At 41.6% G+C, this 13,550-nt stretch overlaps 1 protein-coding gene across 4 annotated transcripts in view; it reads left to right on the top strand.

The window, feature by feature from the left end:
* Window positions 1-13,550, top strand: part of spock1 (SPARC (osteonectin), cwcv and kazal like domains proteoglycan 1) — a 98,522-nt gene that overhangs the window by 70,361 nt on the left and 14,611 nt on the right. For all 4 annotated transcript variants that reach the window (XM_086135153.1, XM_086135135.1, XM_086135144.1 and 1 more), the window contains 2 exons: window positions 3,510-3,624; window positions 6,629-6,761. In XM_086135153.1, coding sequence (XP_085991279.1) covers window positions 3,510-3,624; window positions 6,629-6,761 — 248 coding nt within the window. The remainder of the gene's footprint in view (window positions 1-3,509; window positions 3,625-6,628; window positions 6,762-13,550) is intronic.

The following is a 13,550-nucleotide window of genomic DNA, read 5'->3' as shown; positions in this document are numbered from 1 at the left end:
ATAAAAATAAAATTACATAATCTGTTTTCCCAGGCTTTGATAAAGCTTTATTATGCCAAAGCATACAAATGCTATTCTTTATGACCGGCATTATTTTTTTTCTCCACCCCTTATATACAGTATAAAACTTCATATCCATTTTATTTACACACACACCATGATGGCTAGTTTAGTCTTGATGTTTTTGAAGACACTAAATATTTGATGTAGCCTCACTGGTTTGAATTTATCATCTTTGCAGCAATCATGGGTTTTTGCTAAATGAAAAGGTTTTACTTCGGAATAGTGCTCGCCATTTCCATAAATGTCTTTTTTTCTGCCAACGGTCGGTGAAGGCCCTCGTTATCGAGGAATGCGGCCCCCAGGACAAGGCGACGGCTCCTGGTGCTTGTGTCTCCGATGACTGTGGAGGCCCAGTCTTCCCCGAAAGCCCCGCCCGCAGGATTGACAGAAGTGGGTTGGGGGGCCGGGCGGTTGCCGGGCCCTCTCCTTCCTCCGCGCTCGCCGGTCCTCCTCCGCAGCGACGCGTCGAGTCTCGAGGACCTGGACCCCGCCCCGCACAGCCCCACGCCAGGCCGCCCGATCCGCGGCCAGGTCAGCCCACTGTGCTGGGGGAATCCGGCACCGCTGAAGATGACCCTTTAGCTGGTCTTTGAATCGTCTTTTCGGGCCACCGCGGGGACGGGTGCCCTCCAGCAACTCCGCGTAGAGGAGCTGCTTCGGGAGACGGTCGTCGCTCATCCGCTGCACGTGGCCGGCCCACCGCAGTTGGGCCAGGGTGATCATGGCCTCGATACTCGTGAGGCCAGCCCGGGTGAGGATCTCATTATTAGTCACTCTCTCCTCCCAGGAAACGTTGAGGAGAGATCGGAGTCGTCCTTGGTGGAACCTCTCGAGCCTCTTGATGCTGCTCCGATAGAGGGTCCAACATTCGGCGCCATAGAGAAGGGTCGGGAGGACGACAGACTTATACACCTTCTTGCTTTACCAGCCACTGGGAACTTTTTTTCTGGACTATACAGTATATGTAAATCAGTAGTTTTCCCTTGATATGAATGAATACATCTGCAATAAGACTCGTCAGTCAGGCTATGTCAGGCATCATCGCACGTTGATGGGAATAAAGTTATAGCCTGTATTAGAATAAGAGTAGAGGGCAGTTAAGGAAGTTAGCAGCCTAAATATGCCAGTGAGCAGTAGATTAATAAACCTCATCTTTTACCTCATGGGAGTATTTCTCTTTTTGTACATTTGCCCATTCTTTACAATGCATACCTCCTCAGTCCAGCTGCATAAAGCATAAATCTTAAAACCCCCAGTAGGAGAAAAAACATTTAAAAGCCTCTTTCATATCTTAATCAACGGGTGTTTTATCGTGCCAAGCCCAAGTCTTGCGCAGTGCACTCTAACAGTGTGCATGGCTGGAGTTTTCTTCTATTTGTTGTTTTCGTAGAAGAGCACAGGTAGAAAGGGGTGTTTGCACCTTTGTGAGCGTGAACACAGCTGACTTGTTTCCCGGCCAGTGGAAGCGGCCCCTTCAATCCCTTCCTTTAATTCAACGCAAGAGAGGCGCACACAGTGTTTAACATTGCAGAAGGAGGCATAAGCTTGCTGAGGCCCATGCAGACAATGCAAAGCATGTACAGTACTTTTATAAGGAACTGCAAGCAGACTTCCACAGGTGGATGATGTCTAGTTGGTCAAGGTGATCGCAGATCACTGCTGTGCAGTGGGCACTTGGCGAGGGCCTTCCACCCCAATCTTTTGTGACTGTGTAACCTCAGCCTACAATTCCGCAGTCTTGCTGCGGCCCAGGTGTGTGTTATAAAATGTAATAAAGATGATGATAATGATTTCTACAATGATTCAGACGGTTTGACACACGCTGTTGTCGTATTTATGAATGACATATGATGACATCCACCACACACGTCTGTGGAGCTCAGAATATGTCTGCCTGCACCATGACCAAAATCGCATGACACCGCCTACGCCGCAGCCTAGAACTGCTACTCTCTACAAAAATAGAGCCCAACATGTTTTAGTGTTCATGGGAAAGCACTGCCTGAGTCATTGTCTACATATGGGGTGTTGAGTGTGAGTATATTATGTGTGTCTGAGATAAAATCCCTCATTTGTATGGCTTTGTCTTTATTTCCAATTTTTCTCTGAGCAGAGGTCACACACTAATCCTTAATTGTCCTCCAATCATCTGTTAGCTGGATACAAACTTCTCATTCCCTCCCGAACGTTCTGCCTTCTTATCCTCTTAACTCTTCTTGCCCTCTTTGCTGCACTCGCTTGTCACTCCCCTGTGGAGATAAAGTCATTTTGAAATGAAGTGATATAAAATGGCTTTTTTCCAGGCATTGATAGATAGAGGTGAGGACGTTCCCAAATAACCCAGTGATGGAAAGACACTCTGATATGGAATGTGTTTTTGTGTCAGTGCATGTTTGACAGATTGTGTGAAACAAGCTTGGGTATAACATATGGTGCTATATATTAAGAAACTGTCTAACTGTGCGCGTTCAGTCTAGAGACAGAAAATCATCAAAGATCATTTGACAGTTGTAAGTAGTTGGTGGTTTTTGCATTACAATTTTACTGAGAGTAAAGCCAGTTTAATCACGTCACTGTCTTTGGCTGTAATGCTGATAAAGTGGCTTGTAAACAGTGCTGCATTGTGGGTTTGGGTCAGATAGTACTTTGATCTCATCAGTTGCCAGCTGGGGCACAAATACAAGCCATTATCCTCCTAACGAAGACAAGGACATTCATTTTTATATGATGCTCTCAGTAACAGGGCAAGGACTTGTTCAGTCTTTCTCTCTGGGCTAGGCTCTAATTAGCCACCCTGAAATATCTGTTTAAGCAGTTGCTGGTATGATTTTGTTTAAAACATGTTCTGATCACATTGTATATGCAAGCATACACTCTAATAACCTTTGAATGCCTTCTTTCACATTGTGTCTGATGCAATCTGTGTTAATGTAAATGCAGTGTCCACAAAAGCAGATATAGGCACTTATAACAACAGTTCACATTAATTTGCTTTCTACCTGCCCATTTTCTGACATTTTTTAATGCGCATGGAGGAACCCCATCAGAACGTGGTGGGTTGACACAGAACGGAATGCCATCCCAACCACAGGCGGAAAGGTAATGCGGTGGCCTCGTAACTCCAGAGCCCATCACTGATACTGGGATAGACAATGAATGACACACACGGAGGGAAGAAAATGACCAATACGCAATTCATGCATTATGTCTTGGGCAAAAGACCGCTTTGGCCACCAGAGACATAGACGGTGCTCTTTTCTTTGTTGGCTTCATTCACATGGGTATAGACTGAGAGCTTCTTTGACTTGCTAAAGAAGCTCTAATGCTGTTTTCTTTGTCCAGAGCTGAGGCACCGTTTTTTTTCTTGAAACAAAAACTGATTTTTCAGCCTTCATTTTGAGTCTCCCTCAAAGATGACATGTTCTCTATTCTCCCTCGCTCTTTAGGTTCTGACACCACTAAGGACCCATGTCTGAAAGTGCACTGCCCCCCTCATAAGGTGTGTGTCGGCCACGACTACCAGACAGCCATATGTACCAATCACAAGCAGCCAACTCACAGGTAAGGAATTGCTCTATGGCCTATTATGCATAGTTGGGTTAAGAACGATGGTTATAAGACACTATTCCACAAGACTTTGCAGATAGCGGGGAAACATAAGACTACAAAATTACTCCTCCGTGCTTCACTGGCAATTTTAAACATATTTGCAAAACCACTTCATTCTTGTCAAACAATACACTTATTTGTAGACTGGGTGCACTCATTCAGGGCACTATCAGCTCTAATTTGTTTGTGCTTTCAACCTTGCAATGATCCCAGTTTTCGCTTCCAAAACGTTTCATCTTGAAACGTCATCATTTCCAACCTACACCTCAAAGTAATTTTTCGTAACTGTCTTATGTCACTGGTTTTAATTGATTTCTCATTAGCTTCTAAGTCATTAGCTTCTAAATCAATTTGTTTTGATCCTTCCCCCTCATATTGAACGAATAACACATCCAATTTACCGCTTAATGCATCAAATGATTCCAATGCAATCTGTATTTTGCTAACGCATCACTCACTTAAGCCACAGACCATAAAATAATTTTAGCCTGCTTTAAATTGTTTTCATGAGACTCTTATTTCATCATTGGTGGTTCAATAACTTGGTTGCTTTATGCATACCATTGAGGATATGATTTCAGCTGATGGCTTCTCATAGGCTCACCCCATGCTATCGGGAATGGCACTGTTTGTGCGATTTTTGGCACCTTGCTTCGGTGTATAAAATTTTGATGTATGTACTGTATGTAATGGGAAATATAAGGGATATCTAGCCATATCAGGGATGATTTATTATGACTATTTTTAAAATGAAAAGCAAAAATCTTCAGTATATGTTGGAGTTATTGAGGCATAACATGTTTGATTTCCATTTTCTTATTATGGTTCCAAAAAAAAACAAAAAACAAACAGGCATTTTAGGAAAGGGAGAGGAACATTAACTACCGTACCTTGCGATCTTAGCCTGGAAAGCCGAACCCACTACGTCATGCTTTGGCGGTGGAATTCCATCCGCATTCAAAATGGCGTGCGGGAGAGACGGTAGTTTGTTAACATCATTCAGCATCAAATCATTTTTTTAATAACCAGAAACACAGTCAATAAAACATCAGAAGCTGACAGCACTGGAAGCATTTCTTTCAAAAGAAGAGGTTTTTTATTGGGGGGGGGGGGGGGCGCGTCACGTCCACTCTTCGCAAATTGGTTCATTTCACTCTCTGTTTGCTTAGGTTTGCCCTGCGCTTGGTGAGTCTGTCACTAGACTCAATTGCTGGTACAGCAATAAGTCTGGATTTCCAAGCTATCGCGCTCTTGCCACACACTACTCTGCATACAAATACAGTGCAGCTCAGCCTTTGGCTAATGAATGCCAGGGCTATTGATATGCTTTTGGGAGTCGGTCAAAATAAACTAATTTAGCAACACTTGAATAATCAGTACGGCACAGAAGAACTAGTGTGGTGCAAACGCAACTTGCTGCAGCATGTTAACAACCTCTCCCAGACTGAACTAAAGCAATAACAAATGCCGTTGGTGTTTTTACAGCATACTAATTCAACTGTGCCACCGCTAAAATGTCACTAGCCTGCCTGATTTCCTCGTTCCTCTGGATTTGCAGCGGGAATGATAAGTAGTACGCAAAGTTGCTCCACACAAGCTACAGGGGCCTGGCTTGTTACTGTGGCAAAGGTTTTTCCTTCCACCGTGCAGAACTACACTTCAAATTTTTAACATACGTAAATTAATATTTGAGGTGTCCTTTTCAACATGCTGTTCGCATTGTGGAACTCGAGGGTGCATAGGAGTTCTCCCAAACAGTGTACGTGTGCTTTGGGGACTTGGAGAAGCTGTTCGACCGTGTCCTGCGGGGAGTTCTGTGTGGGGTGCTTCGGGCATATTAGGTACCAAACCCCACTTCAAAAAGCCCACCTAAGCTTTTCAGTGTTAATTCTTACCCACCTCTATCCTGCTGTGAGGAGGCTCTAATAATGAGAAATTATAGCCTTTCTAAATTAGTGCAGCATGGGAAATTCCAGCAGTGTCCTGGAGCTTTGTGCAACGTGAGAAATCAAGAGGAGAGAATATTTCCAGTGCTGTATTTTATGATAATGTCCTTAGTACACATGTCCAGTCAGCCGCATTTATTTTTTAAAGTGAGACTGTATTTGCAAGGCCTACAATAGCATTTTTGGGATGGTGGGGTAAAAATATATACAAGTACTGCCTACTGTATGTGGTATGCCAGACGTATGTTTTCACGTATCTGTCAGCCTGGTTTATTTCATAAAGTTTGTGCACTTGTATGTTTGCGGTTCTATTCTGCTCTGATTATTAGTGACTAATGGATTGGATCGGAAGGCACGCCACCTTACAATTTTTTTTGTTTTATTTTTAACTATAATTTAAAGCCAGTATCCTCTTAGGCTACCTGCAGAAATTACTGAACGCACAGTGGTATGCATGCCAGGCCAGCGGATGGTCTGACACTTTGCATGTGTACCAACTTATATTTTCTTTTTATTGGAGTATCCTTCGACTGCAAATATATGAACGGTGGATAAATATTTGATAAACCGATATAGCTGGACACAGTTAAACTTTGCAATAAAAAGTTATATGTACAAATGCTAGTGCTATTCCTGTTATTACTTTGAGGTATTTCCACATGCCCAGTCGGATACGTTACACTATACTGTGATAATAAGGGATTCTTTGTATCATAAGTAAATAGGTAAATGAAGTTAAAAAAAGATATTTTCAAACTTTCCTTTTTTTGTCTTTTGTATCCCCTTAAATAGGTTATTTTTCTACTCAGGACAGTATATTTGCAGACATGGTGCTATTTCTTGTTTTATTCACAAGTACAATTTGGCTCTTGTTCACTCGCTGAGGACATGTTGAGCAAATGCTTTGGAGGAACATTTTCTTGCCTTGGAATTTAATAAGTGTTTGTACTGTAGATTTTGTTTTTTCTTGAAGAGAACATTGGTGTGTTTTTTTTTTTCTTGTCATGTAGTGTGAAAGCCCGGAAAGGCAGCGTGGGCCACAAGCATCGGTTTGAAGCGGGAACTCACGGGAACTGCAAACTGTGTTCATCAGTCCATTCAATTCCGGTGTGTGGCTCCGATGGACACACCTACTCTTCAAAGGTAAAATTCCCTGATGTCTTCCCCCATTTAAAAAAAAGATATCCATTTTCTTATTTCATGCTTTAGTTCCACTCTTCGTGATGACATCAGAATCAGAATCAGAATTGCCTTTATTGTCATTGTATAGAATACAACAAAATTTGGGTGCCACTCCTTAGTGCATTTCGTAAAAAATGAAATGGAATAAAATAAAATAACGGTTTAATAAATACAAAACTCAACAACACACAACAACAGCAGCATTGGTGTTTTGAGGCTTATATTGCATGCAGGACACATATTGCACATGAATGAAATGGCTCAGATATTGCTCATTATTGCACACGTGAGGTAAGTGAGTTTAGGTTTAAAATGCAGTAGCTTTGATTACTAATTTTTTTTTTTACTTGTGGTCTTTCAATTATTTATTAAATAAAAATGTAGACAATTACATTTCGGCACAGTTTTTCTGTAGATTCCATCTGTCTTCTGTCCTTCTTCTGAAGCTTCAAGGTTCATGCTGGGAACGCTGTTAAAGCTACACTGAAGGGCGCGATGCCCAATCCGAGTGTTTTGATAAATTCTATCTTTTTATGGACTCATTCACATTCCAAAAACCAATACAACTTCAAATGTGACTGCAACGTGTCCGAGATGTGATATGCACGTGCACAAAGCATGACATTTAGTGATGTCCAGCAAAGAATAGATGTCACGTGGTGCAGTTTACAGACGTAAATATGGTCCCATGTGCCGGGGCTCATTTTATCGTCTCACGTTACCAGACTAGCAAGGTCGGAGGAGGTAGAAATATTTTGGGGATATGAGGCAGGACAGAAGCGCATTACAAGGATGAGGATGGATGGGGATAGAGAACGATTATTATTTGAATAAGGACGGAGGGAAAAAAATGGAAGGCTACCCAGGTCGAGGATGGAGGACGGATCGGCAAAATAGGGTAAAGTGCCCATCTCTGGATGTTGTCATGTCATTGTAACATGTAACAAATGAACCCCCTGCGTGGATGAATTACTACTGTCATCACAAATATGCACATTATCCTTCATGTTTCATGTCAGATTAAATTAAAGTCAAATTAAAGACAGCAGGTGTTACACAAAACAACTTTGCACGTTCATGGACGATATCAGTCGTCTCTCGAGCACTCTACACAGCCGCTGTGGAGTGCATATTGGGTTTTCACTGACGTATAGGTTGGGTGTGTGCATTCATACTACAGGCACATTAAATCCATCCATCCATTTTCCGATCCAGTTTATCCTCACTAGTGTCGCGGGGGGTGCTGGAGCCTATCCCAGCTGTCTTCAGACAGCAGACGGGGGACACCCTGAACCGGTTGCCAGCCAATCTCAGGGCACACGCAGACGAACAAACATCCGCACTCACACTCACACCTCGGGACAATTTTTCGAGTGTTCCATTAACCTGCCATGCATGTTTTTGCAATCTGGGAGGAAACCGAAGTGCCTGGAGAAAACCCATGCAGGCACAGGGAGAACATGCAAATCGAACCCCGCACCTCTGCCTGTGAGGTCCACGCGCTAACCACTCGCCCACCAGGCCGCCGCATTACATTCATATCCAGTTTATATCCATATATGAACGAGGCCCAATTGCACTGTTCACACTTTATGAAAAAAAACAGATATGTGACGCATACGGGCCAAAAAATTGAAATTGAGCTGCAAGCAAGCCAACACGGCCATAGTAGCAAAGATACAGATTAGAAATATGACTTAATATGAGTTGGTATAGCCAGTAGAACTGAGTGTAACGAATGCATCTTTGTGTCAAAAAAGATTAATTCAAGTGCCTTTTGGCCTTTAAGCCGTGAGTGAGTTCATTGACATCCATTCATGCTTGTGGTACCAATTATCTTACCTATCAGAATCAGAATCATCTTTATTGGCCAAGTATGTAGAACACACAAGGAATTTGTCTCCGGTATAACACGCTGCATTAGTATCATAGTAAACAAGGAAGTGCCTTGCCTTGTTTACATATCGAAACATGTAGTGCCATACGCAGAACCTTTAGACTTTTGCATTGAAATCGAGTAAAGTGTATACTGTACAGTACGTTTCAAAAGACAAGGGGAGGTCACCACTAACATTCTAGTTTTAAATACATTTTTCACGGTGGTCCTTTTGAAAAAAAATGCAGGAGGAAAACGCACAAGGACAGATTCATACGTGAACACTGCAATACTGCTTCCCAATTTAATTCTTTATTGATTCCCCAAATATTTATCCATCCATCCATTTTCAACACCGCTTATCCTGGACTGGGTCGCGGGGGTTGCTGGAGCCTATCCCTGCTGTCTTCAAGTCAAGTCAAGTCAAGTCAACAGTATTTATAGAGCACTTTCAAACAGCCATCGCTGCATACAAAGTGCTGTACATGGAGCAATTTAACATGCACAATAAACAGTAAGACAAATCGGTAATAAAGGCGGTAGAAAGCACCAAACAGTAAAACCAAGAACAAATCTAAGTCATGCTGAGTCTTCAGGCAGTAGGCTGGGTACACCCTAAACTGGCCAATCAAAGAGACGAAAAATGATTCACGCTCACAATCACACTCTCCAATTATTGTCTGAGGGAATTAAAGAATACAAATGGGTTTGTTTGCTTTAACTCTTTAATATCTTCAACTCAAGTAATGACGGACCTGTCAGTCCGTCACTGAGGGACATCCATTTCACTGAAGAGTGACGAAAACACACCCCACCTCAATTTTCGTGTGTGCTTGTTTGTTCGAGGGCGTTGAAACAGGCAAGGGCAGGCTTTCACTATAAATGTACAATAGGTGGCGATTTGCACCAGAGAGACAATAGTGCAAGTCTTAGAATGTGCAAGACAACAACTAATTAATGAGCTAAGAGATCAGAAAGTAGCTTTGAATACTCGAGACAATTTTACAGAGAAATTATTGTGAGTTAAGTGATTACGTTCTATTTTTATTTTTGGAAACAGTAGGGTTAAATAGGAGGTGTTGTGTTGAGCACCGCCACGCTTCGTTTTAAAAGGTGGAGGTAATGCACCAAATGTTGTTACCAGTGCGCTTAAACAATTCACTAGATCGACAAATAAGTGTATGCTAGTGTCGCTGGTGATGTAGTGGTACACTGACCTGACTTGTATGCGGGCAGTTTGGGATCGGCCGTTTGTCTCAATGTGTGCCCTGCGACTGACTGGCGACCAGTACCAGTGCCTTTCACCTGAAATCAACTGACATAGGCTCCAAAGACTCCCCGTGAGCCATTGTGGATAGGATAGTATTGCACTATTCTATCCTATCCACAATGGCTCCATTTACCGTATTTTTCGGATTATACGTCGCTCCAGATTATAAATCGCACCAGCCAAAAAATGCATAATTAAGAATGCAAAAACATATATAAATCGCACTGGAGTATAAGTCGCATTTTGGGGGGAAATTTATTTGGTAAAATCCAACACCAAAAACACGTCATCTTGAAAGGGAATTTAAAATAAAAATAAAACTAGAGAACAACAGGCTGAATAAGTGTACGATATGCTAACGTTACATGACGCTTAAACAACGAACTGTGATTGTGCCTGGTATGTTCATGGAACATATTATGAGTTATTTAGACAACTATAGCACAAAGAACATGCTAACAAATGCACCAAACCATCAGCGTCACTCCAAATCACGAAATCCAATGAAATCTTCATGCTCAGTGTCACTTTTAAACAATTCCACCAACTCCGGAGGTAGAAGATGCAGCGCTTCCTCTTCTACGTCGCTTACGTCAGAGTCATTGTCAGTTGTTTTTCTCAGTTATCGCCAACGTGGAAAGTATCAACACAGGCCGAGAGTACCCTCTTGCGGTTTAATGTGAAAATAACATGTGATGTGTCCAATGTGTTAACCATTTCACACACAAATCGCTCCAGAGTATAAATCGCACCCCCGGCCAAACTAAGAAAAAAACTGACTTATACTCTGGAAAATACGGTATTCAAATTGGATTTTTCATCTGTTGGACTATGATGTTTTGTTTTTTTGTTTTTGTTTTTTTTGGAAGGAAGTTATCGGTTTTTATGTCAGTGTTTGTGCATTCCTAGTTTTAAGACCAATTATGATCAAAATTTTAAACTTTTAGACTGCCAAAAGTTGGAAGAGCTCCTCTAAATTTCATCATTACTGCATTATTGGCTCTAGTTTACTCCAGCAGGTAGATGTGGATAAGTTCCCCTATTTTAGATTGTTTGTTTTTGCTTTACTTATACAGTATATTTTTAATAAATGTTAACTTTGTCATGCACAGTCTTACAAATGATGGTTAATTTCACCGCATGCTATATGCATAAGCTTATAGCATAAGCTTATAGCCTAAGCCTATGTGACAAAAGAGTCAAGGTCACACAAAATACAGCCATTTAGCTTGATTCTTCTGTTTTTATTTTCTTCTCTTTGAAACTGTTGTAGGTTTTTTTCTGATTGTATTACAACAAAGTTACCTTTTATTTAATGATTATTAATGGTGATGATTAAATTGACAAAAAAACTGCATTGACTTACTCGCTGTATTTGTTTATCAGTTGCAGAACATCAGTCATGATTGTGGCAGCAGATTTTAAATTCATAGGTTGACATGATTTAATAATTGAACCAACATACAGTCCAAACCCACTTATTGTTCTGCTGGCCACAGGAGATTTTTTTTCAGCTCACTTGCTAATGAGATACTGAACCGCCCAGTACTGAGAGACTGAATGAAGTGTTGGAGGAGGAATGGAAATAAAGAAGAGGAGGGCAAAGAAATCCCTGTGCTCTCTTTGGCAATTCAGCGAGAATGGTTCAGTCAGTTAGAAGGCGAACTGATTGGTCCTCATTGCTCGACTTCTCGGCAATAAGCTGCTTTGTCACAGTCTTACCAATGCTATATTATTACATGATGTGCCCCATTCATTATACACACACACACCCTGCATCATATTTAGAACACAGTTCTGTCATCTCTTGAGAAACCTCAGTGAAGTCCATTACTCCTCTCCTCTTTTTGTAATCCACTGACTCAGGTGCTAAAACACAGTTTGATTAAAACCACATTAACACCTATCAAGATTAATGGGGCGTATTTGTGTGCTCACTGTGACTGGGGGAGGTCGCCTGTCCATTTCCTGGACCTCCTCACTTCCACCAGGCAGCGAATTCAATATTTTGACACCAGTACAGAGAATTGTAGTTTTTATCAACAAATGTCATTAACGGCTCCTCCTTTTCCAACTACGCACAACTTGGGTCACTCGGGTGCAGAGCCCCAAATATTGATTATAAACAAAATTATTAACAGTAATTTCAACAGTACCCCTTCTTAAAGATGACTTTATGTGAAAAAAGTCAATCAATCAGCTTTTATTAGTAAGTCGAGGTACAGGCATGGACACATAAGCAACACAAATAAATAAAGTAACAAGACACGGTCATATAGATACAACAAGGTAATACATATTTCATATATAGAATTATTATACGAGAGGCAGCGGTACTAATGTCTCCAGATAGGAGACTACTATCATGTCGCATTTAGTCATATGTGTGACAAATCCTGTATGAGTGCATTTTGTGCACGGTGAGCAACTGATTAGCAGGCCCGCCTCACAGTGCAAAGTAGGGATGTGAATCTCAGCACTGAGGACGATTCGATACACATCTCGATGCGCTACCAGCGATGCGATACTTAAACGATACATGGAATTTTCTGGCGACACGATGCGATACGTTTCACCGTCTTCACGATGTGATACGACGCGATACACATTTAGTTCAAATCAATGCGATCCGATACGATACAAAGCAATTTGTTGCGATATTGTGCAATTAAACATGATGCAAATAAGCAAAGAAAAAAAGTTTTAAAAAAGATGGAATTCAGTATGGTATTGCAAAAAGGATACCACTTTATTCCTTATAAACAGTAGAACATGTAAAACAACTTATTTAAGCCCTTTCACAATTGGGTTTTGTGCAAAGAAAATGTAAACAATTTGGCACCTGAGACTCACAGCTGTTGCTGTAGTGTAAACACAAACAGACTACTCTCACTGAGTGTCTTATATGAAATATCCATCTCCATAGGACAGAAAAAAAAACAATTTAAACAATGTGGCAGTCACAGCCTCAAAGCTGCTGTGTGTATTGTAGCGTACACAGATCACGCTCACTGAGTGTCTCAAAATGAAATGTCCAAAAGAGTCATCCATATATAGTTTTTCCTTGCGCGGTCACAGTGAGCTGCAAGGGGACCCCCAAGATAAGAGGCAATTTTTTTCTGATCCTGACCTGGTTTGCCAAGAGTTTCTCCGGTGTCCAACGAGGAACTGAACAGGGAGGCGGTAGAGGGGGCGGGAAACTTGTCGGTGATGTGGTGCCATTGTTTTAAGTGGGTCTGCATATTTGTGGTGCTGCTGTTGTATGGCTTCTTAGTGCGACATTCTTTGCAAATTACGGAGGTTTTATCAAGCTTTCCGTCTTTCTTTTCGAAGCCGTAGTATTTCCAAACATAAGATCTGAATGTTGCGGGTGCATTAAATATATTAGTTTCCTCGCTGCTGCTTGCGCGAACATAGTGTTTCGCTGGTAGTGGACTGCACTGTATGTGACTCACGGCTTCCGTCCGTATTCAACCCAAAACGCAAAAATAATGATGGTGCATTCATTGCGCCTAGGAAAGGACAGATAGGTTACGTTTAACATGAATAAAACGGCGCTTGAATCGGATTTTACCGATACCCACCAATGCATCGGGATGAATCT

The sequence above is a fragment of the Hippocampus guttulatus genome, chromosome 2 (assembly GCF_054856545.1).
Source record: "Hippocampus guttulatus isolate MCC_2025c chromosome 2, RoL_Hgut_1.0, whole genome shotgun sequence".
Lineage (NCBI taxonomy): Eukaryota > Metazoa > Chordata > Actinopteri > Syngnathiformes > Syngnathidae > Hippocampus > Hippocampus guttulatus.
This window is presented reverse-complemented; position numbering and strand designations above follow the sequence as displayed.